Source organism: Dermacentor silvarum, unplaced genomic scaffold, assembly GCF_013339745.2.
Source record: "Dermacentor silvarum isolate Dsil-2018 unplaced genomic scaffold, BIME_Dsil_1.4 Seq516, whole genome shotgun sequence".
Taxonomy (NCBI): domain Eukaryota; kingdom Metazoa; phylum Arthropoda; class Arachnida; order Ixodida; family Ixodidae; genus Dermacentor; species Dermacentor silvarum.
Genome location: NW_023606361.1, coordinates 13,404 through 37,085, shown reverse-complemented (window position 1 = coordinate 37,085; position 23,682 = coordinate 13,404). Strand labels below are relative to the sequence as shown.

The window sequence follows — 23,682 nt, the reverse complement described above, 5'->3', positions numbered from 1 at the left end:
AACAGTATATGGTGCCGATTAGCGTACCAAGTGGTAAATATAACTTACAACCCGCGTACATTTTGTAAAGCGCAGTGAGCCTTGGTCTGCACTTCAGTCGCGCCTAGTTGTATAACATGCTCACCAAAGGGTACATAACAGAATAAGGAAAAACGTTTCTCCCTTCCTGCACGCTATAACGCATCCACAGTGATTTCTCCACATCTAGCACGGAAATCCCACGGAGGTCTGGCCACTGTGGCGTTGTAGCAGACGTGGCTTTTCGCTGTCCGCCGATCGCTGCAGCGTGGCCGGCTTCAAAACGTTTGCGTCTGCAGCTGTGTGATCGATCTCGCGTCGCTCACTTTTCAAAGAGGAGCACGATGAGGTGCCTCGTGATACTGATTGCTGTCGCCGTTTGCGCGCAGCCTGCCTTGAGCGGCGAAGAGGAACTCAAAGTCGAAGTCGTAAAAAGTACCGAGAACTGCAGCCGCAAGAGCAAAAAGGGAGACATCCTGTCGATGCACTACACTGGCACTCTACTAGACGGCAAGGAGTTTGACTCCAGGTGCGTACTCGTCGCCCCTGCGCGCAGATGCCGCCAATTACGAACGCGACTTCTGCGACACGCGGAGGCGTGTAATCCGCGCTCGGCGCTTGTCTTCTCAGGTAGAAAAAAATGATGAGAAATGAATGGCCTCCGCGTTGTTACTACGCCTTTGAGAATCGCTGAGTTAAGCCGACAGTGTGCGAAGTCCTGTTCGGCTGATTGGTTTCATTCGTGTTTTCTATCCCTGTTTATGGAAAGTGTCGGGAGGTATAGTGTAATTCATTGATTGGATTGGTTTCCAGTACACCACGCCTTGACGTGTGCGTTTGACTGGTGAGTTGTACGTTGCGCCACATTCAACGGTCGTGCCACGTAACTGCAAGATAGTTGCCGATACAAGCGCATTTCCACAGTGGTTCGATCTTGTGAATCATTCAGAAATTGATATGGCTTTTCGTAAAATAAGCTCCCGATTATAGATATTATAATAAATTAAGTTAAACTCATATGTTCATTTTCTTTTTATTTCCTCGCGTTAGTTAAGACATGTACATTACATACGATTCAGCCTTATTACTGCAGAGCAAAAGTATACGGACCAAAGGCTAGCCGAAAAGAAAGCTGTACTTCTTTCGTAGTTCAGACGCTCAAACTGAATGGATAAGTGCACTGGAAAGTTCGAAATGCCAAGTTTGGATTGGACTACTTTCATCAATTTCAATTTACGTTCATAAGCGGAGAAGACAGTCGGTTTTATCGCGAAATCTTTGGCCTAGCTGTACGTTTTTTTTTTTTTTTTTTTTTTTTTCCCCTCAGGGGAGTACGTGTCAGCTCACTCTGCAGGTATTATCACTCAACTTCAAACATTTCTCTGGTTCATATACAAAATTACCCTGTCATGGTGGTAAAAAAAAAAAAAAAAAAAAAAAAGAACATTGACTCCTGGACCAGGATGTAAGCACAGTTTTCGCAAAGAGAGATCCGAAATCGCGACCCATTTCGTTGAAGACCCGGATAGGTGCTCACGAGTTCCCACAGCTGCAAAAACGCACCTGGTGGGACGTCGACGGACAGCTCGACAGCGGATCACACGCCGCGATTGCCTTAAGACAATCGGTCCTGTTTCTATTTTTATTGCTGGGTCTCTCGGCTCTGTATCAAATGCCGATCGTTCAACAGGCTTTTGCGAAACATGACGTCTGAAACCTCTTATAGCTGCAGTCTCGGATAAATTTCCGTTTCACGCATGAAATGGCAGCAGTATAAGATAGGCTTGTCGGATAGCGCCGCAGACACTGTAAGTTAAGGTTAGAATAGTTAGCGGATTAATGCATGATCGAGTCGCTCTTCGAGCTTACGAGGAAATGACAGGCGAGAATTTGAAAATTTCGCCAGTGACGTCGATTAAGCGCAGTCGCTTATGCAAGTCGGGAGCTGCTGCTATTACAGCGTTTTTTTTTTTTTTTAACTTCGACCAACAACAAAATTTACAAAAGTTACTCGAATCACGTCACTACAGATTAATTATCTGCCCAGGCGGACATCATTTGCAAGAAAAATCAAAGCATTCTATCCACTAATTAGACTAATTACATTAATTAAATTCTTAGTTACAAGCTTTACGGCAGTTGAAGGGAATCGTCATACAAGTGGAGTTCCATGTTTCTACATTTCAAATCGCCATCTAAACTGAAATAACTGGCCTCAAATTATCCGATTACACACGCAGCACAGCAAAGCGGAGGCTCGCAGTGCAACAAAGAAAAATGCATTACCTATGTCTCCATGCTTTCATTTGCTTTTTTTTTTTTTTTCTTATCTCTCTCTCCTTTAAAATAATGCCAAGCAGGGTGTGCGCTGCTGCTGCCCGTGGGGACAGAGATGGGGTTATGTTTCGTTTATTCGCGCTGCCATAAAGCCCCAATTTCCACTCTGTTCATTTCATATATAATGCACCTCGGCGGCGTAAAAAATCCCCCTGCCAGAGCAAGTGAGTAATACATAAGTTTTCAGGATCATTCATCCTGGTTAATGTGCACTGCTTGAAGGACACATCCTTGTGTAAAAAGACTAGCGCGCTAACGCTGTCGCGGCAACGTTGCTCGACATTTAGAGGCCCGTGTCTTGCTGGGGAGTTCTCAAAAAGAAACAGCCGAAAGTTTGCTCCTTGCAATGAAAACCTGCGGATGAGATGAACTTCCTCTCAGCGACGCGTCTCCTGCCTAAACTATAATAACATAGATTAAGCGCAGAGAGCGCATTAAAAGGAAACGCACCTAATAGCGGCGAATATATATCGCCGAGGAGAAAAATAGGCGCGGTGAATACCTCTGAAAACGCTTTTGGTGTGAATTAAACGAATTCTTATGGTTTAATCTTCGTTGGTTATATTATTAACTGCGTTGGAGATGCGTCAATATAAAACATATACACTTTCTGGAACATCTGGATGGGCGCCGCCATTTTGGAGACTGGACTGCATGTGATAAGCACTTGTAAGCTATACATGGAGTTTGCTGACTCGATGCTCCTGTACGCGACTTGCGCAGTGGGATGATCAAAACAATTATAGAACGGATGAGGGGGTATGTCCCGGCCTCCCAGGTGGACTCCACCCTCTAAATCCGCCAGTGTCATCTATGCAAATAAGGTGTCCCCTTTCATATTGGTGCCGACTCTAGACAAGGTCGGTTCTTTGGGATGTCTGTCTCGTCGAATGCCTGTGGCGACTGTTTCAACTGCTCCTTAATTCAGTGTGGATGAGTTCCTAACAGCTCAACAGCTGTGGAGGAGTGGACCATGCACTCCACCACGAACGTTAGCAAAAACATGGCGTTTGTGCAGCACCTCAAGAATGTGCTGGGCCAGCAGGAGGCAAGAGCGTATACCAGGAGGCCCATGTATACTGGGGCGTTTTATTTCCTATGGGACTAGTAAATGTTATTTCTCGCTATCGTAACTGCCGATTGTCGCGTGTACTTGCCACGCGACAACGGCCACGCGGTACTTGCCGTACAACGGTACTTGCCACGCGACGGGTGAACCCGACAGGACAGCTGAAGGGACAGATCTGTGCGGAAACTCCCCATAACATCTAATGCGGTTGCGAAGCTGTCTCAACGGGCGCCTTATGAACCTATAGGTCTATACCGGGGAATCATTTTTAAGTATTCCGGAATTTTTAACGATCGCCTGTTGCAGATAAAAATTACGAAAAACATAAAAATGATCACCCCGTATAATGCACCTTTTCACGGCGCCGCGGAAACTGCTGCATGTTTTGGAATGTGGATGCCGCGTACAGGAACATTGTGCAAGGGGTTAGCTTGTGTCTATTTCAGTACAACCAGCATGCATGTATCTGCCATGGAGGCGTTCTTCTGCAGAGCGTGACGTCACGAGGATGCCGTCGCATTTAGTGCTGGTAAACGTTCCACGAAATTCCGCTGAGGTCAATTTGTTCAAAGGCGAGAATGCGCAAGTCCAACAAAAATTTTAAGTTGCTAGGTATGGATTATTTTTTTTTAAGACTACACAGATTCTTTATGGTTTTTGCAGAGGAGTTCTGGCGAGTTGGACATACTTTGCCGCTAATAACGTAGCTTGAGAAGAGTAATTAACAATTCCTCAATTAACTTTCTATTAGTGCCTTAGGGGCAGCTTAAACGGCGAACTTGAAGGCAGTCACATTCTAATGCACCCTCATTTTTTTACAAAAAAATCTGAAAGTCGAACCTAATTCGAGATAATTGTCGAATTTACACAGTAAGTCCAGGCAATATCGAAACCGAACGCGCCGGGAGCGCAGAAAAGGCGGCCCCGCTATCATATCAGACGGAAACGCCCCGTGACGACAAGTTCGAGGAAGTTTGAAACGTGTCGGCCCCGCCGCGACATGCTATCATTCGAACTTCGCCCCACACTTCTTTACGGGGCGTTGCCGTCTGACACGCAGCGAGACGCGCTCGGTCCCGATACTGCCGCGATTGAGCTTTGCAATTCGATTATGAATACCTTGAATTCGGTGGGATTCCCTGCCCCCCCCCCCCCAAGAAAAAAAAAAAAAAAGCGGGCAAGTTTGCACTCGGTCGTGCAAAGCTTAGGCACAGCGAAAGTGTCAATCCTCAAGTCTTACTGGCTGCTACTGCTAGGTCTAAACTTGGTTTAAATATACGCATGTAGGGAAGGTGTTCTCGAGCTATCATTTTCGGGTACCTTCCATTCCGCGACATTTCGCGTGACTAGCGCTGGACGCGTCGGCGCTTACGAGCGACAGCGTTCCTGGTATGCCACAAATGCAGGCAGGCAGGCAGGAGCAGGAGCAGTGTCTATGTCGGGCGAAGCGAGCGCGCACCTGCGCCGGCGGTTACTAGGCAACGCGAGGTGACGTCATCGCTACTGCTTCGGCGCATGCGCGGCTAGGCAACGCGGGCGGCGTCGGCAGCAGCTCAGCGCGTTGCCTCGTTGGTGCTGCTACAATTTCTTTCTATCTCGCTCTCATTTGCTCTTTCACTCTCCCGAGCATTGCGCGGCCCATGCCCATGCATAGCTCGGCGAGGTTTTTGCGACAGCAGGCGCCACTTTTTAGTTTATAGAACAGCTTCGCTGTTAAGAAAAATTGCCATTTAGACAACTCTCCCCAAGGCACTAATAAAAAAGTTAATTTTTGTTAGGCGAGTGCGTGGGCGTGTGCGCATGCTCTCCTTACCGTTCCATCAAGGTAGATGGTCCCATGTCAAGGCAACATGTGCACGGCACGGAGAGGGGGCGAGGCACACGCTGCTCCGCGAGGTTGTTGTTAGGCAACGCAGTGACGTCATAGCTCGGCGAGGTTTTTGCGACAGCAGGCGCCACTTTTTACAGTTTATAGAACAGCTTCGCTGTTAAGAAAAATTGCCATTTAGACAACTCTCCCCAAGGCACTAATAAAAAAAGTTAATTTTTGTTAGTCTTCTGAAGCCCACGTTATTAGCGGTAAAGTATGTCCACCCCGCCTAGGCACTCGTCTGCAAAAATGACACGTTCACTGCGCTCATTACCTTATCCAGCGGCCGTGCCCTGTATATCAACGCGACAAGCACCTGTCAACATAGTTTGCCCTCTTTGCCTACGCCATGCGCCGGCATGCTCCGCTGTTTACACAATGTCTATACAAATAATCTAATCTGGAACGTTTCGTGTTCTGCTGCTGCTGCTGCAGCCGCCAACGGAACGAGCCGTTCCGCTTCCAGATCGGCTTGGGCCAGGTGATCAAGGGCTGGGACCAGGGCTTGCTCGACATGTGCGTGGGCGACAAGCGCAAGCTGACCGTGCCCCCGTCGCTGGGCTACGGTGAGGCGGGCGCCGGAGACCGCATTCCGCCTGGCTCGACGCTCGTCTTCGAGACCGAGCTCACCAAGATCGAGGACGGCCCGCCGCCCGTCAACGTCTTCAAGCAGATCGACAGCGACCAAGACGAGCAGCTGACGCGCGAAGAGGCGAGTGAACATTTGTCAGTTTGCGGCGTTTTACGAGCAGCGAAGAATCGCCAATTCTTCGGGTCTTAGAGTGTTCAGTCATAGATCTAAAAGGACGGGCAGCGTGAGCTGGATTAAGGTATTCTCGGTCAATTACTTTCAGGGATACTGTATCACTTTCGCGTGACTCAGCACCAGACACGTCGGCGTCCGTCGGCAACGATAGTTCCTGGCTCTATGTCTTGACCACGTGGTCTTCTTGACACAGTGACAGTCAGTGCTACAATTGGATACTGTCTAGTTCCGCCATCTTGTCAACTCTGATTGGCTCGCTGGGCTGCTACGGTCTCTCCGATTGATTTAAAACGCAAAGTTGGCGGAATTCGTAAGACGAAATTTGAGCATCTGAATAGCACACAGAACGCTGTTCCCCGGAAACGCCGACGTGTCCGGTGCCGAGTCACGCGAAATCTCGCGAGTGTGATGGTATCTCCGAAAGTGATCTAGCGATCGAGAATACGGCCCCTGAGGTCGCCCGTGGCTCTTGACCGATTCCGGAATGCTACCGGATACTCAAATTCGCAACACCGTCGAAATCCGCCATGGTGGTTTTTTCGAGCCAATCGGAGAAGCTGTAGCAGCCGTGTGAACTAATCAGAGCTGACAATTAAGATGTCGAATTCCTCCATATCGATCGAATTCGGCATCGTCTAAATTAGTACCTTCGGAGACGCGTCCCATTGTGTAGGGTCGTGGCGGTTCCGCACCTTGTGCTGCGGACGGCACGAGAGCGCGCTTCGTTGGCGGCTGACTCAGCTGCGTCGGCACGCGTCGGCGCCGCCTTTCGCACAGTTATTGTGTCAATATTCGAAGGAATGAGATTCCCGGCTTGCGAAGTCGCTACCATTGCGGAGCAACACGTCGTCGCGCGTTTCCTTTTGCATTTCCGGAAATGACGCTAAAATACTTGTAGGTTTAAAAGCGAGTTTGATGGCCTAGACAGCTGTCGGTAGCCGCGTGACGCATTGCCGTGCTAGATAAGGGACTACTCGGTGCAACTCTTCATGCTCATTGCCGTCGTTATGACGAACCATTTTCGTGCCGTGGCTGCTTACCCGGTGCTCCAAGAAGGTGGCCCCGGCGGTCATATGTCTCCACCTTTATTTGTGGAATGCCTTTTGGGCGTTCTGTGCAGTGCATGGGTAAATGCATAAAGTGTGCGCACAAATATGGACTTCTAAATTTTCTCACAGAACAAAGACGTCGAACGAAAACCGCGAAACCGTTAATGCTATCACCTCTGCCAGCCCCAACTCATAAAACTGGATATGTATCGTACTTTCTTGCAGATCAGCAAATACCTGAAAGAACAACTCCCAGCCGCACAGGCTGCTGGACTCAAGGACCTGCCAGACACGGACAAGATGGTAGAGGAGATCTTCCAGCACGAGGACAAGGATCGTGACGGCGTCATCTCCAAGGAGGAGTTCAGCGGCCCCAAACACGACGAGCTCTAACCGTGCCTTCCTTGCAACTATCCGTCTTGAGTCAGTGCGAACACGGGACATGACAACAGCATGCAGCATCCATTTCCAAGGTGCCCATTTGTCAAAGCGCACGTGCACTTCAAAACGGGCGTTAAATGTTAAACTTCTAGCTAAACTTCACTAGTGCCTAACTCACCAATGTACGTGCCAACCAAAAACTCATCTCTGGGGGGGAAAAAAAAGGAACAAATCATGTGGCAGCTACAGCCACATCCATTGCTCAGTTTTGTACTCGTGAAAACGTCCCTCCTGATGATTGAACACCTTCTTATCTACCTTTTGACATGTTGCTTTAGTGGTGACTAGAATGTTTTAGCATAACTGAGGCGTACTCACATAGGCGTAAGTTGAAGGCGCAGAGGCATGCAGCAATGTTAGGAGTGACACCATGTTCAACAAAAGCATGCATTGTTTTTCGTGCAATAACTGACTGTGTTCCATGTATTTGAAGATGCTAATGTGTCAAAGCGACTTAATCATTGCGAAGATATTCTAGTACGTTTACGGACAAGTTTTGCAAGACAAGATTTTTATAGAAGGGACAGGACATACACCAACTACCAACTGAAGTATATCCACAGAATACATTCACATTTAAGCGCATTGTGCCATCATGAATGACTGACTGAATTTTTCGTTGCATCATTCCTAGTGCCACATGGCAGTGATCGGATATGCAAAACTCCAACATGAACGACCAACTAGATCAAAACAAGATTCTGCTTGAAGAATATCATATATTGCGGTATAAATCGACCACACAGCGCCACAGTGTGTCGCCACGTTCACTATCAGATGCACTTTCCAGCATTCCTGTGCAACGTCTGTGCTAGTAAGTCTCTGTTGTGCTAACTTTATCGCTCTACATAGGCCAAAAGTTATACAATATTGTGAAATGTTGAACCTCCTTCCCCTTAGGCGTGCGCACTGTCTTTTACACTCTACAAGCAACAGCTTGAAAACCTGGTGAAATTGTTGTTTGGTGCTATTTTGCACACTGCAACAACATTATACATAAAGATACATGTACATTATTTATACACCTGTTTAGCTTTTTATGAGTCAATTTAGGACACATATTGTGGCTGTTTAACAAATGAATGGAGCAAATTGCAACGCTAACGTTTTACAAGAAACAAATATTTGCAGATCGAGTATGCATCCTATACACATATTTTTTTTGTCTAGCATGTATTTATTGCTGCTTATGGCACCTATGTTTTCATATGTATATCGCATGACTATGTTCACAACTTTGTTAAACTTCTAAATAGGCCTTTGTTTTTGTCAATAAAGTCTTTAAACAAAAGTTGGCTAAGGTTGTGAAAAATTACTGTGCTCACAGTAGCGCTGATGTCATCGCAACCGCAGTGCTGGTTACATTAGGAACATGTACCGTGAAAACTTGTGGATTCTGCCTCATTTGCACGCTTTACAGTAGCCCCGATAAAAACTATGAATGGTGCACAAATTTAGTGCTTGCGACGTCGGGTCACTAAGATCGATCACAAAAATGAAACGGCCTGCATACACCAATCTCTAGTACTGTACTTATATAGTGCATTAGCAGCCTGCAGTGATGCCCTTGAGTCGTGGCTCCGAAGTTGCAGAATTTATATTATAAGCAGAGTATAAAAAAATTAACGGGTGCTATCAGTCCTTGTATTTGAGCATGCGCAGTGTCGCCGTTACTTTTCAGAGTTTTACGGGTTTTCGAAACGAGACCCAAAGCCAAAAGGCACTATCAACCGTGCATACAAAAGAACACAGAAAGAGTGCAAATGAGCCCAAGCGGAGTTTGGGAATTGTGCAAGTGCAGTGCCGTTTGCGCTTTCTAGGAAGCTAGAAATACGGGACTCAAAGTTAAGGGTTGCTATCAGGTGTATGTTTCAAAGAAACACAAGCGTAACACATAGTGGAGGCTCAGTGGCTATGCCCCACCGTGTCCCTCATAGCTCACTGCATGTGCTGATTCATAACGTTAAAGGCCAACAGCAATGAAATTTTGGATGCCTAACAAGCCTAGTTAAAGATATAATACATACACAGCATCCTCCGTGTAAAATTCTGCGTTTGAAACACGATTGTATGCATCACTAAAAGGTAGCAAAAATGCATTTTTTTATTCGGATAGAAATTTTATAATGCCGCCATTGCCTCTCATCAGAAATGATGCAGCACTCGGAATGTTGAGAAGCAGCGTGCGGCTCCTCGGAACTAGATTCGGCAGCGCCCACAGTATGCAGCGGTGGCAGCGGTGTGCTGAAAGGCTCCGAGGTGATGTGGTAGGATTTGCATCATATATTCGCTAACCACCAGGTGCACGCATCATCCGCTGTGCTATACTTTAGAGGCTGCTAATTAAAAAAATGACATGATTGCCAGCCCTGCAGCTATGCCAAGATTGATTTGACAGTTCATTTATAATTTAGCCAAAGTAAAATTCCATTGCAGTTAACTTACAGAGTTTGGAGGAGCCTTACGACAAGATCCGGTTGGTTGTACAAGCACGACCAAATATTGTGAAATCGAGCAAATATCATGCAAAGTCTTCTTCCAGACTTCGGTACGTCAAACTCGTCTTGCTTTGCATATTACATCTCCTTGAGGCACTGTGTGCACAATTGTGTACGACAAGACCGCATCACAAGCAAAAGCACCAATGAAAATAAGTATGTTTAAAACATGTTGCATACATCTTGAAACACTTCCAATCATACCTGTGCTTGAATAACATGTGTAAGGTGTGTTAAAAACAAGTTAGAAGGCAGACAGTTGAGTGTTTGCTCTCGATGTCAGTATGTCGTAATGTAGCAGGTTCCCTTCTTTCATGGTTTTTCGCAGTGTTTTACATCAAGCACATTTTCCAAGTGGCTGGATGGATGCTTTCGAAGTATGCTAGACCTGAAATAGTTGATTTTCTCATACCTGATGCTGTTCTTGAGTTTTCTCGCATCAAGTTCACAATCTGTAAACTTGATAGAACTAATTGAAGAACCGAAAATTCTAATCTGTTCTGCATTTGAATGCTTTTCGTGATTCTCACAACATGCAAGAAATGTGGTGAAACAAAATTTTTAATGGGAAGAAATAATCACGCCTAAAGGGTGTACTGGGATATCAACTGTTTTAGTGGTTCGTGTGCATATATTTCAGACTTTTCGCCGTGACTGCAGGTTCGAAACGCCATTAATTCAAACCACCAGCGCCACCATTTTGGTCATCTTGCAGCCCCGAACCAGTGCTCTCCCCCGCGAATTAACTGGCAGCTGTAGTAGTCGTTCTGGCCTGTCGTTAGCTCTAACTATTTCGACGTTCACTACAAAGCTTCCTGTTGTTTGGACCCAGTTGAACGAAATTTGTTACATTTAAGAGAGTGAGATAAATTCTATCGACTCTTGGATCAGAGTTTTAATTTAGGACCCTGAAATTTTTATAAATGTTGCCGGAAATTGGTAAGTTAAAAAAAAATACTAGAAGCATGAAGTTTACAAATCCATAACTCTGCACCAAAAATAAATATTGTAGTTTTGCAAACTGCATCTTTTCTATAAATTCATAACTCATGTGAATTCATTACAATGTTTACGAGGGCTTTGCAAAAGCTCTACTTTCAAGTTAGTTAATACATCAATTTGTACGCTTTAGATATATTATTAGATGCGGTTTACAGAAATGTGACATCATTAGTTATTACCGAGTTACAGCGTTGTAACCTTAACAGCTTTTTGTTTTATTTTTGCAATTTTCAATAATTTTCCTTTAAAACATTTATGCTCTAAATGAAAATATGCTTTCTACAGTCACCAGATTTTAACTTTTTTTTTAATGCAACAGACCTCATCAAACCCGGTGCAGAAGTTGCCAAAAGAAGATGTCTCTGTACCCATGTATTTAACTAGGTGCTCCCAAGCTAGAGCTACACATGACAAAGCTGAGGTCTGTGTCTAACAGAAATAAGATGGCACACATGCTTGCTCATCAATGTTATTATGTACATTCAGTACCAAAGTTCTAACCAATCAGTGTGCCCTGAAGACAATAGATGACTAAATTTGAGCACAGCTTCCGATCCACTGTGGGTGTCAAAATAGCGCTTGAAACTAAAGCATCAACCAGTCAAGGAAGCACACAGGTTGACAAAACCTTGAGCAACTCTATAATTTCTCACAGCAAAAAGGCTGTTGGCGACTTGACACCAGTAAAAGATAAAGAAAAAAATAAAATAAAATGCGCTTGGCAAGAAGACCAGCATGTCCATGGCACCTACTCCTTGAATTCCAAGTTGAGGCAATTCACCACAAAGCTGTACGTGTCTGTCAGTTCATCAATCTGAAAAAAGATTAAAAAGAAGGAATATGTAATTATGTATAATCTAGTTGAAAGAATACCCTAAGCAAATTACATTAATGTGTTTACTTAGCAAGGACGGCAGGAGGCATTGCAATATATGAAAGCAAGCAATCAAGAATGTCACAAAGCTCTGTATGGGCAGAAAACGTGCAATGAAGCTATGAGCATAATTAGGCTTAATAAGATTGACTTGCCAATGGCAGGAAAGAAGTATTACCAGAACAAGAAAGTGTGGAGCTTTCAGTGGTGCAGTGCGTCAGATGCTTTGCAATGCAACCTCACATAGGTAACTTTCTTTTGCACAAGATCACCAGGCTGCGTCTCAAAACACTCAATTTCTAGCAAAAAGCTGCGAATGATAAGGATGACTAGCACGAAACTTTGTTTCTATTATGTTTGAATAGTTCCAAGACATCTTTCTTATTATTTTTAAACCACAGCATTAAATTAGCTCCCGCTGTGGCAAGTAGAAAAAAGTCGCAACGTGAGAAGCAAAAGCAACCTCCGGTTTTTTTAAACAGTATCAGATTGCAACATGGTGCTTCACCTAGGAAAGCAACTTTGATACATCTAGAATTCTAGACGATTCATTAATACGCACTTCAGTATGTCTTTAAAGCGGCCCTGAAATACTTTTTATGATGAATTTGAAGTTAAACTACACTAAGAAATATTTCGCAGCAAGAAATACTTGAATGTGTGCAGCAGAAGCAGAGAGTTATTAGTGGCAATCAAATAACGCCTTTGATCCCCTTCGCGGTGCTCCCACTCCTTCAATGCCTTCCACTGCGAAGGCTGCAGCGGAGTGGGGAGTGCCCACAACACTCTGCTTACTGAACATCACCATGGTGTGTAGTTCGAATTTGGTTTTGAATGTTCATGTAGAAGCCGTCATGCCAGATTTTGGCGCCTACTACGCGCCAAATGCAGTTGTCCTGAGCGAGCTGCAGTGCACTCGGTGAGTAGGCTCGTCACGGCATCCTGCGAAGTGCCATCATTTTGAAGCGCTGTCAATAGCTCAATATGAAGCGATATCTGCCAAGGCATCTAGCCAGAAGCAGCCAGGAGTGAGCATGCGCTGACGAGTGTATGTGTGGTCTGACCTTAAGAGGAAGCTTCAGCTCGGGGCCTCCTATGTAAATGCATGGGAAAGGAGAAATCGTCTTTCTCGGCAACCACTGCACCAAATTTAATGAGGTTTGTTGCATTTAAAAGAAAAAGTTAAAATCTAGTGACTGTTGGTTGCAAATCTTTGATGATTTAGGTCGTTATTACTTTTATAAAATTGGTAAAAAATGCAAATTTTCAGAAAATGACACTATCATGTTTACAACTCTGTAACTCGGCAATGATTAATGATATCACAATTCTGTAAATTGCACTTTATTGTACATCTAAAGCGAACAAAACTCATATATTACACATGGCTCTCAAAAAGCCGAGTATTATCTGAGTAGAGCTTTTGCAAAACCCATGTAAACAATGTAACAAATCCACATAAGATATAAATTGATATATCAAATTTGTCCACTTTGGATGAACTAATGGATGCAGTTCACAGAACTGTGATATTCTTGGTGCTGAGCTACGAAATGATAAACTTTGTGCTTCTATATATTCTTTTTAAACTTCTGAATTTTTGAAAATTCCTTTAAAGGGACACTAAAGAGAAACCGGAAGTGCTTAAATGGTAGATTATCCTTTCACGATCACAGCCATACCATTCTTACTGCAAACAGATGCTTAATAAGCGAGAAAATAGCAAAAAACTGAAGGATAGGTGCTGACGCCCCTTCGAATTTCCCGCACTACACGTTCGTGACGTCGGAGATTACAAATGCAGGCCGGTCGCGATTGGTCGAGAGCTATTTATCGCTGTTAATAAAACGCAAAATGAAATACACCTTAAACGTACATAAACAGCATTTGCCAACTTTTAAACCGTTTCAAGCAAGGAAGTACAAGTTTAGCACAAAATTAAATAAATAAGAAAAAATGGCATGGCGATACATGCGGTCGTGATAGTTTCGTAGTTTCGTTTTTTGTCAATGCATCGTCGCGCGCGCCTGTTCCGCTCTACGGTGTTTGGTTGCGTGTTGCGTGGCTCGAAAAGCGTTGACTTCGCGGGAAACAGCCAGAAAATGCCTCGTGTGTGTAGTGTTGAGGGCTGTATAAATGGCCCAAGGCGCTTGCTCAGGGGCAGCGGCAGTGTTTGACTCGATTGTGTCCTTTCATGTGGTGTCGCGTGGAGAGCCCCGGCTCCCCGGCGTTCGCAATGGCTCAGTGCTCTGCCGATGATAAAACGGCAAAAGAGCCAGAGAAACCGATGGTGTGCTCTCTGCATTTCTCGCCCTTGGATTATGTGTATAATCTTGCCCTCGGAAAGTATCTTGGCGTGCCCCAGAGGCCAGTCCTTTCTCGAGCAGCTGTTCCCTCAATGTGGCCTTCATCAAACCCCCTACCGGTGCCCCTGCAGCAGCAAACTGGCGGCTCGGTGAGTGCTGAATGTCATTAAATAAAGCCACGAATAACCATACCGAGTACGTGCGCAACTTTCTACGCTTGTTCTGTCGGGAACATCGTCGCCTGGCGGACCGGACGCTTCGCCTTCCGTCGACGAAAACGAAGCTCTGCTTTCCGCCGGCGCGGCCGGCGGCTCATCGTCATCGCACGCGGAAACACCTACCGCTCGAGCACGGAGGATCATTTCACGCTCCGTTTCACTGAATATCGCTGAAATGCAGTCCTGCTTCCCTGGCGAGCTCTTCGTTGCAAGGTTCACCGGCAGCAACGGTATCCATCGCGGCGAACGCAAACGCAGCGACCATGCATGCAGCCATGATGCATCCAGCGCCTCGGCCATTTACGCAAGCAGTGACGTATCGTGGCGCATTCTGATTTGCTGAGAGCAATGAAATCTGCGACGACATTGCTTCAGCGCCAAATCTGGGGTGAGAGAAATTGAGGAAGAGATATTTGGTTTTTGTTTACGAATTTCTCCGCTAATAACTCATATTTTTGCACCCAACAAAAACTGCATGCATTCCTGAAGGTCCCTATTTTATTCCAGCTGAACTTCCTGTTTCTCTTTAGTGTCCCTTTAAAAGAGTTCAGGCCCTAAATCGAAATTTCGCTTCCAACAGTCACTAGAATTACTTTCTCTCTCAAATGCAACAAATTTAATATCGTGGTTATCCCAGAAAAGCATTTCTGCGTTTCACATGCATTTGAATAGGTAGCATCAGAGTTTTGCCGGAGCTAAAACTTGCTATTGAGTTACGCGTGGTTCAAAGCTAGTTGAGTGTTCAAAACTAATCGAAATAAGCAAGGCCCAATGGCTACGACACCGGTGAGCAGGGTGGCCAATTCAATTCCTATGCAGGCGGGCGCGGCTGAGCGCGAGGAGACCGCCTAATTCTTCTGAAATTCAGCTTGTTTATTAAACTGCGTTTATTAAACATGCTCTTGTGATGGTAGAGATGCAAGTGGGGTCTAAAGAGTTGCTGCGTAATGTTTGGGTCATTCGCCGCTTGGGGGCCGAGCTGAGAAGCCGCGCTATCCATGGGCTCCGTCAATTTTCCATGATTGTGAGCGAAAATTCAAGACTCTAAACCGTACTTCGACGAAGAGAGACGTCGGAACATCACTGCCTTCGGAGAACGACAAGTTTTTGGCAGGAGGGCTCCTCTCTGGGGCACAGTAACGACTTTCTTGAGCCGCCACGCCGGCGGCCCAGCTAACCCTTACCTGGCATACGACGACACCGACCCGCTGCGCCGGCGGGTCTCCCGCACCCTGGCCTGAGTGGAGACTGGGCCCCACTCCGCCAAGGGCCAACACCGGCAGAGGACATGGACGTCGTCGGAGTGGAGGGAGAGACAATCTCCCCTGAAGAATACGAGGATCCAGGATGGATGGCGGCACACACCCGCCGAAAATCTAGGACTAAGGAACGCTCGAGTATCGGCGACAGCTTAAGGAACGCCGACGAGACGCATCGGCTGGCAACGAGACGCAACAGCTGGCGCAAGCACGGAACGCCGGCTCCACGACAGCCACAGCTACCAGAGGAGGACTACAAGGTAGTCATTCGTCCCAGAGGAGGTTTTGACACGATGCAGAGCTCTGCGATTATAAAAGACGGCGTTCTGCGTGCAGCAGGAATAACTATGAAAGACGCGGAAGAAGATATTCTTCGAGTGAACTCAAAGCAAAACACTTTCATCATGAGCACACCGAAGCTGGAAAACGCGAAGCGTTACAGTCAACTAAAAGAGATCCGGATTGGAACAGGCGTCTTTGGAGCAGCCGCGTATATCACGGCACCTGACAACACATCCAAAGGTGTTATAAGGGGAATCCCGGACTACGATGCACCAGAAGACATAGAGGAAAGTCTTGTAAATCGAAGAAATCCGACAATTCTCCATGCGAGACGCATGGGCCGAACGGACTCTGTAGTGATAGTGTTCGAAGGCACTTACGTGCCGCACTACGTGTACTACAGAGGCGCGGAATACCGCTGTGTGTTATACCGAAAGAAACACGAGCTGTGCACTACATGCGGTCGCCTAGGACACCGAGCGGACGTCTGCCCGGCACCCAATACCAAGCACTGTAGAGGCTGCAGAATGCTGAATCCCACCGAGGACCACCAATGTGATCCGAGATGCTCTTTGTGCGGAAAGGGACACCTTACAGGGGACAAACAGTGCCGCGAGTGGTTCAAAACACCGTACCTACTGAAAAAAAGGTACTGGGAGCGTGTGCAGCACGAACAACAAGGGACCAAGCAACCGAGGGACGACTCCACACTCACCACATCGGACCACCAAGGGAACCGCTCAAGCCATGAAACCCTCCGTACAAGACAAGACAACGCGACGCCGACGAGGGAAATTAGAAGGAGAAGCCGTTCCAGCTCCTTCCCAAGACTTCCCCCTCCGGAAGGGAAACACAGAGGACATCGCCAGTCACGGTCTCCATCAAGAACCCGGTCCCGGTCCCCATCGAGGACGAGGAGACAGGCGTCACCACAAAAGGCGACCAGCAGCACCAGAGGAACGCCAGCAGACGAAGGTGTAAAGGTGAGCTGGGCAGATACGGTCTCCTCTGCTCCGAAGAACGGGAATAGATCCGCTCTAGAAAAAGAAATCTATGATATTAGGAAAGCACTCGAGGGGGTCATTCGTGAAAACGCGACACAGAGAGAGGAAATCCGGCGCCTCCGCATAGAAAATAAGGAACTTCGTCAAAACAAAGGGAAAGAGGCCAATCCCCCGACAACTTTGGGAGGAGAACCAGCAAAATGCACAACAGGAGCACCTCCAGCAAAGAGGAAAAATACTGAGGAATCTAGCACAGATGATATAACTGAGAGAATTGAAAAGATCGAGAGCATGATAACCAAACTGGCCGAAACCGTACAAAAACAGTATGTAGGCATACAAGCACCACTAGAAAAAATGCAGCAGATTATTGAAGGAATCGATTCTCGGGTTACAATGCTTGAGAACGTGCAACAAAGTGGACGCTCGACGGGAATAGGACCGATAAAAATCCACAAACCCTACGATAGGCCTGCGGGGACCGACGTCACTAGAGCCCCTGGTGAACTAGTTCCCAGTAAACATGGCGTCACGTAATCATTACAAAATTTGGCAGTGGAACTGCAGGGGGTACCGTCGGAAACGGAGTAACCTTCAGCAGTTCATAAATAACAAGGAGGCGCCAGACATCATTGCTCTGCAGGAAACGGGAGGACCAGCCAAACTGTCCGGATATAAAACGTATGGTACTTCGAGCGAGAAAACGCCCGTCTCAACTCTAGTGAACAGAAATTTAGCGGTATTAACGCACGATACAGGGGTTTTAAACGTAGACCACGTCCTGATCGAGATAATCCCTAAACGACAACATCAGGGAAGTTTATTCGTACTAAATGTTTATAGCAGCCCTAGAAGCAACAAGATGAGGTTTGGAGAGTTAATTACACAAACACTAACTATAGCCAATCGCCAGGCAGTGGTAATACTCGGAGACTTTAATGCTCCACACCAGTGCTGGGGGTACAAAAACGACACCGCGAAAGGCAGGAATCTATGGCTTGAGGCGCAAAGAGCCCACCTTACCTTAGTAACGGACCCACAAACACCCACCAGAATAGGCAATAGCGTCAGCATCGATACTACGCCAGATCTAACATTTATCAAAAACATGCCTGATGCCCATTGGACAAACATCCAGGAAAATCTTGGGAGTGACCATTACATTCTTGAGACAGTAATAAAGGCCGGCCCCCCGCAAAGGAAAGGAAAATCCCTCACCATGGTAGAATGGGACCTTTTCCGACAAATACGGGCGGAGGAAACAAACGAAGATGGCGACACAATTGAGGATTTTGAGGTCTGGACACAGAAACTTCTCAATAGTGTAAAGAGAGCCACAAAGAATATACCAGACGAGGCTGGGCTAGAACAAGCAGATGCAAAATTGCTACACTTATGGGAAGCACGGAACAGCATAGCAACACGATGGAAACGGAAACGGCTCAATAGAAATCTTAGGCGGAAAATGGCCGAACTAGACAGGGAAATCGAGAAACACACAAATAGATTGACGCGGCAAAACTGGGAAGCTACGTGTAACAGAATGCAGAGAGAAGTAAACTCGGCAAAAACATGGAATATCCTACGGCACTTGATTGACCCTGAAAATGGCAAAATTGCACAAAGGCACAACATCAATAAGCTAACCCACCAATATGCAGGTACAGAAGCAGAATTACTGCAAGAAGTCCAATCACTATACATAGGCGACCTAGCGCAGACTCCCTTACCGCACTATACCGGAGAGGAAAACCTTGAATTGGACATGCCTATAACGGAAGCAGAAGTTAGACAGGCGCTGCAGGACTTGCGCCCGAAATCCGCCCCGGGTCCCGATGGTATCAGCAACAAAATGCTACGGAATCTCGATGATCCCTCTATAAAGGCGATTACCCAATACATGAACGACTGCTGGGAGAAGGGGGCTATACCTCAACTGTGGAAAACAGCGCATATAGTCATGATCCCTAAACAAGGAAAAATGCTGAAGTTAGAAAATCTAAGACCAATATCATTAACATCGTGTGCGGGAAAATTAATGGAACACGTGATACTCACGCGTCTAGTAAGATACATGGACGACAATAACCTCTTCCCGCACACGATGATAGGCTTTCGATGTAAACTTTCCACACAAGATATCATGCTTCAAATCCAACACCAAATTATAGACACAGCCTCAAAAACAAGAGACAACAAAGCCATATTAGGCCTAGATCTTGCAAAAGCTTTTGACAACATTACACATGAAGCTATTTTAGGAAACCTCCAAGGATTAGGAGTTGGTAAACGGGCCTACGAATACATTAGAGACTTCCTATTAAACAGAAAGGCCCGAATTACGATCGGAGACATACATTCGGACGATATAAGACTAGGGAGCCGAGGAACACCACAGGGATCAGTTCTCTCGCCACTACTCTTCAACGTGGCCATGATCGGCCTCCCGGAGAAGTTGAACACAGTGGAAGGGCTACATCATAGTTTATACGCTGATGATATCACGCTGTGGGTCACAGGGGGCAGCGACGGATACATCGAGGCTACCCTCCAAGAAGCAATACGCAGAGTAGAGGAATATGTTGGCAGTAGGGGCCTTCAGTGCTCACCACAGAAGTCGCAACTCTTGATTTACCACCCACAAAGAAGCAGCCGTAAAGACAACAGCATATCCCAAATACGACTAAGCGCGGGGGGCCAACAAATACCAGCAGTTGACAGTATTCGGGTACTAGGCATGCGGATACAAGCAAACAGGCGAAATAATGAAACGATAAAGGCTTTAGAAAGAGGGACGCAACAAACAATGCGCCTGATCGCAAGAATTGCAAACCGACACAGCGGGATGAAGGAAGCCAACCTAATTAAGTTAGTACAGGCTTTTGCTATTAGCCGAATAGTATATGTGACTCCTTATCTGAACCTCCTCATGGCAGAAAAAGCAAAAATTGAAGCCTTGATAAGGAAAGTATATAAACAAGCGCTTGGAATACCTGTCAGTACATCTACGGAAAGACTACTTGCCTTAGGTGTACACAATACCCTAGATGAATTAATAGAAGCGCACAAAACGGCCCAATACGAGAGACTAGCTCAGACTGCTACGGGCAGGACGATACTTGATTGCCTCCATATAGGCTATGCAACGCAACAGGGAATCAAGATGGATATACCGCGAGAAATACGCGGAAGGATAAAGGTTCTACCAATTCCCAGAAACATGCACCCGGAGAACGACGCGGGAAGGCGTGTGGAGAGGGCAAAGGCCCTCAGAAATAAATACGAAAACATCAAGGACGTGGTCTACGTAGACGCCGCGAAATATCCAAATGAGCAAAAAATGACTGTCGTAATCACTGATAAAGAAGGCAAGATGACAGCTGGCGGCTCACTACGAACGCACAGCGTAGAAACGGCAGAGGAATCAGCCATCGCATTGGCGATAGCTTCCTCGTCGGCCAGACACATAATTAGTGACTCAAAAGCAGCAGTGCGAAATTTCTTAAGAGGGCGAGTATCGCCAGAGGCGATTAAGATTTTAACCAATTTGAAAGACTACAGACACATACAAATTATCTGGACACCTGCGCATGCCTCCCTCCCTGGGAACGAGGCGGCTCACACATTGGCTCGAGAACTCACTAACCGAGCCAGAGAGCAGCCTCACCCAGAGATGAGAGAGGAGCGCATGGTTAGTTACAATGAAATCACCAAATATTATAGATTGGCGAGGGCTCGGTATCCCCCCGCCCACCCAACACTCAGTAAGCCGCAGACGGTGGCCTGGCGCCTCCTTCAAACCAAAACCTATCCGAATCCCGTGGCCTACAGCCGGTATTATCCAGATAAATATGAGGGCAAATGTCGGTTATGTGAAGGATGGGCGGATCTGAGACACATCCTGTGGGCTTGCCCTCAGGTGACTCGACAGGGCCGCAAAATAGATAATGAGGAGCAGTGGGAGGCCGTACTACTCAGTTCTGACCCGGAAGTACAACTCTGGGCCGTCCAGCTGGCTGAAGACGCCGCCAGGGCCCAAGGGCTTCTGGCCGCCGTTTAGGCGGGGGCCTAGTCCCCAAAACCGCTGGACCTAATAAAGTTATTTCTCTCTCTCTCTACGATGGATCATATCCATGTCATCAATCAGGTAATCGAGAAATCTGCGGAGTACAATCAACCTCTCTATATGGCTTTCATAGATTATGAAAAGGCATTTGATTCAGTAGAGATACCAGCAGGCTTAGAGGCATTGCGTAATCAATGAGTACAGGAGGCATACGTGAATATCTTGGCAAATATCTACAAGGATTGCACAGCAACCTCGGTTCTCCAGAAGAAAAGTAGAAAGATACCTATCAAGAAAGGGGTCAGGCAAGGAGACACAATCTCTCGAATGCTATTCACTGCATGCTTAGAAGTATTCATGCTCTTAGACTGGGAAGGCTTAGGAGTGAGGATCAACGGCGAATATTTCAGCAACCTTCGGTTTGCAGATGACATTGTCCTATTCAGCAACAACGGAGACGAATTACAGCAAATGATTCAGGACCTTGATCGAGAAAGTGTAAGAATTGGGTTGAAGATGAATATGCAGAAGACAAAGATAATGTTCAATAGCCTGGCAAGGGAACAAGAATTAAGGATCGCCAGTCACCCTCTAGAGTCTTTAAAGGAGTACGTTTACCTAGGTCAATTACTCACAGGGGACCCTGATCATGGGAAAGAAATTTACGTAAGAATAAAATTTGGTTGGAGTGCATACGGCAGGCATTGCCGAATCCTCACTGGGAGCTTACCACTGTCGTTGAAAAGAAAAGTGCACAATCATTGCATTCTACCGGTGCTAACATATGAGGCAGAAACTTGGAGGTTAACAAAGAAGCTCGAGAACAAGTTAAGGACCGCACAAAGAGCGATGGAACGAAAAATGTTAGGCCTAACTTTAAGAGACAGAAAGAGAGCGGTGTGGATCAGAGAGCAAGCGGGGATAGCCGATATTCTGAGTTGACATTAAGCGGAAGAAATGGAGCCGGGCAGGCCATGTAATGTGTAGGATGGATAACCGGTGGACCATTAGAGTTACAGAATTGATACCAAGAGAAGGGAAGTGCAGTCGAGGACGGCAGAAAACTAGGTGGGGTGATGAAGTTAGAAATTTGCAGGCGCAAGTTGGATTCAGCTAGCGCAAGACAGGGGTAATTGGAGATCGCAGGGAGAGGCCTTCGTCCTGCAGTGGACATAAATATAGGCTGATGATGATGATGATGATGATACAATTCCGGGCAGAAGATCATACCAGTCCCTTATTGTCCAAGGAACAAATGAATACGGTAAGCGTCACCTTTAAAATGAACATTGCAAAGCTTCAAGCTATGGTTCGGTCTCTGCGAGATGCATGACGGTGGCCTAATGTACTTTTCTTTATCAATACCAGCTTTAGAATAATAAACGCTGTGAAAAATGTTCAGTCAGAGTCATTTCCGGCTGTCATTTAAATGCTGTCATTGAAGTTGACATTTACTTTCTGTGATGCTGAGATTTGTATTATAGTTTGCAAATATAAATAGGACTGCCATATTCTGGATATCTTCAAGCAGTTCAGCTAGCTCACAAGTAAATAGATCTCAACAAGCGCACGCGTACTTGAGAACCATACATACTCGTATGCGAGTAAAATATAGCCATTCCCTCCGATTTCTAAGTAATCGGCTAAATTACGACATGGAATGCCCAGTTTACGCGCCCCGTTATTAACATGTCTGTTCTATTTTAAATTTGAAGGTAATAAAAGAAACAAATATTTAGGTTCGTTAGCCTTGCGTAGAGAAATCGTAATTTACTTTACACTCGTATGATGTATACGAAGCTTTCCCTGTAAAGGTGACATGCTAACACGTTTTACAACATTGAGTGATGTTTTCTAGTTCGTGAATCAAGACGACACAATGTCCAGTTGACTGTGTAGACTAACAAAATCAGTACTGCTACTAATGACTAATACACCACTCAGTCGCCTGCGAACACTCTGATGAGCGTTGACGATGAATACCTGAACGATGAATACCTCGCACCACGTTCGCGTGACTCGTGCAGTATTCCCTGCGGCGGCTGCTGAGAGGCGCTCCACATAACGTATAGCAGCGTCTATTGGTTCGTTACAGTTGCGCCACGAGGCTCGGTGCACGCGGCATCTCTTACAGGACAATCGAGTAATCTCATAGGAAATTGTGTCTGAACTGTGCAAGACTGTTGATGTAACGATGCGGGCGCGAAACGCTAAAGTCCCCCGCTCAATACGAATGTGCACTACAGTCAACGAAGCGTCGTCATTTTGCCGTCATCATGTCGTCGTCACCGTCGTCGAGCCGTTTTCGTCGTCAAGACGTCATTGTCGCTATCGTAACGCCACCAATGTTGTGCCGTCTTCGTTGTTGTGGTTGTTGTCATACCACCGTGGTCGTCGTTGTTCTGGAATCATTGTATGCAGCCTCCTGAATTTTTAATAAACTCGCGCGAGATTCCGGCTCGCGGCGTGTCAGCGCTTGACAAGGGCGAGAAGCCGCGAAATCGGCGATAGCGAGCGCGTGCGCGCAAAGCAGGCTCCAGTGCGAGCGTTGTCTGCTACGCTGTTCACTTCAGGAGCGCGCGCGCCATGCCAGGGTATATCTTCGCGGTGCCGTTCACGAAAA

General features: G+C 46.3%; 1 protein-coding gene across 1 annotated transcript; it reads left to right on the top strand.

The window, feature by feature from the left end:
* Positions 1-260: 260 nt before the first annotated feature.
* On the top strand, positions 261-8,833 carry LOC119435193 (FK506-binding protein 2). The gene is made up of 3 exons (XM_037702114.2): positions 261-547; positions 5,730-6,006; positions 7,335-8,833. The coding sequence occupies exons 1-3, from the start codon at positions 363-365 to the stop codon at positions 7,500-7,502; spliced, it is 630 nt and encodes a 209-aa protein (XP_037558042.1). The 5' UTR covers positions 261-362; the 3' UTR covers positions 7,503-8,833.
* The last annotated feature ends 14,849 nt before the right edge of the window (positions 8,834-23,682 follow it).

Bases quoted from the DNA above. Each gene is read 5' to 3' on its own strand.
- LOC119435193 (XM_037702114.2), top strand. From the start codon at position 363: ATGAGGTGCCTCGTGATACTGATTGCTGTCGCCGTTTGCGCGCAGCCT. The intron at 548-5,729 runs GTGCGTACTCGT...CTGCTGCTGCAG, and splicing joins GGCAAGGAGTTTGACTCCAG to CCGCCAACGGAACGAGCCGT. The intron at 6,007-7,334 runs GCGAGTGAACAT...ACTTTCTTGCAG, and splicing joins AGCAGCTGACGCGCGAAGAG to ATCAGCAAATACCTGAAAGA.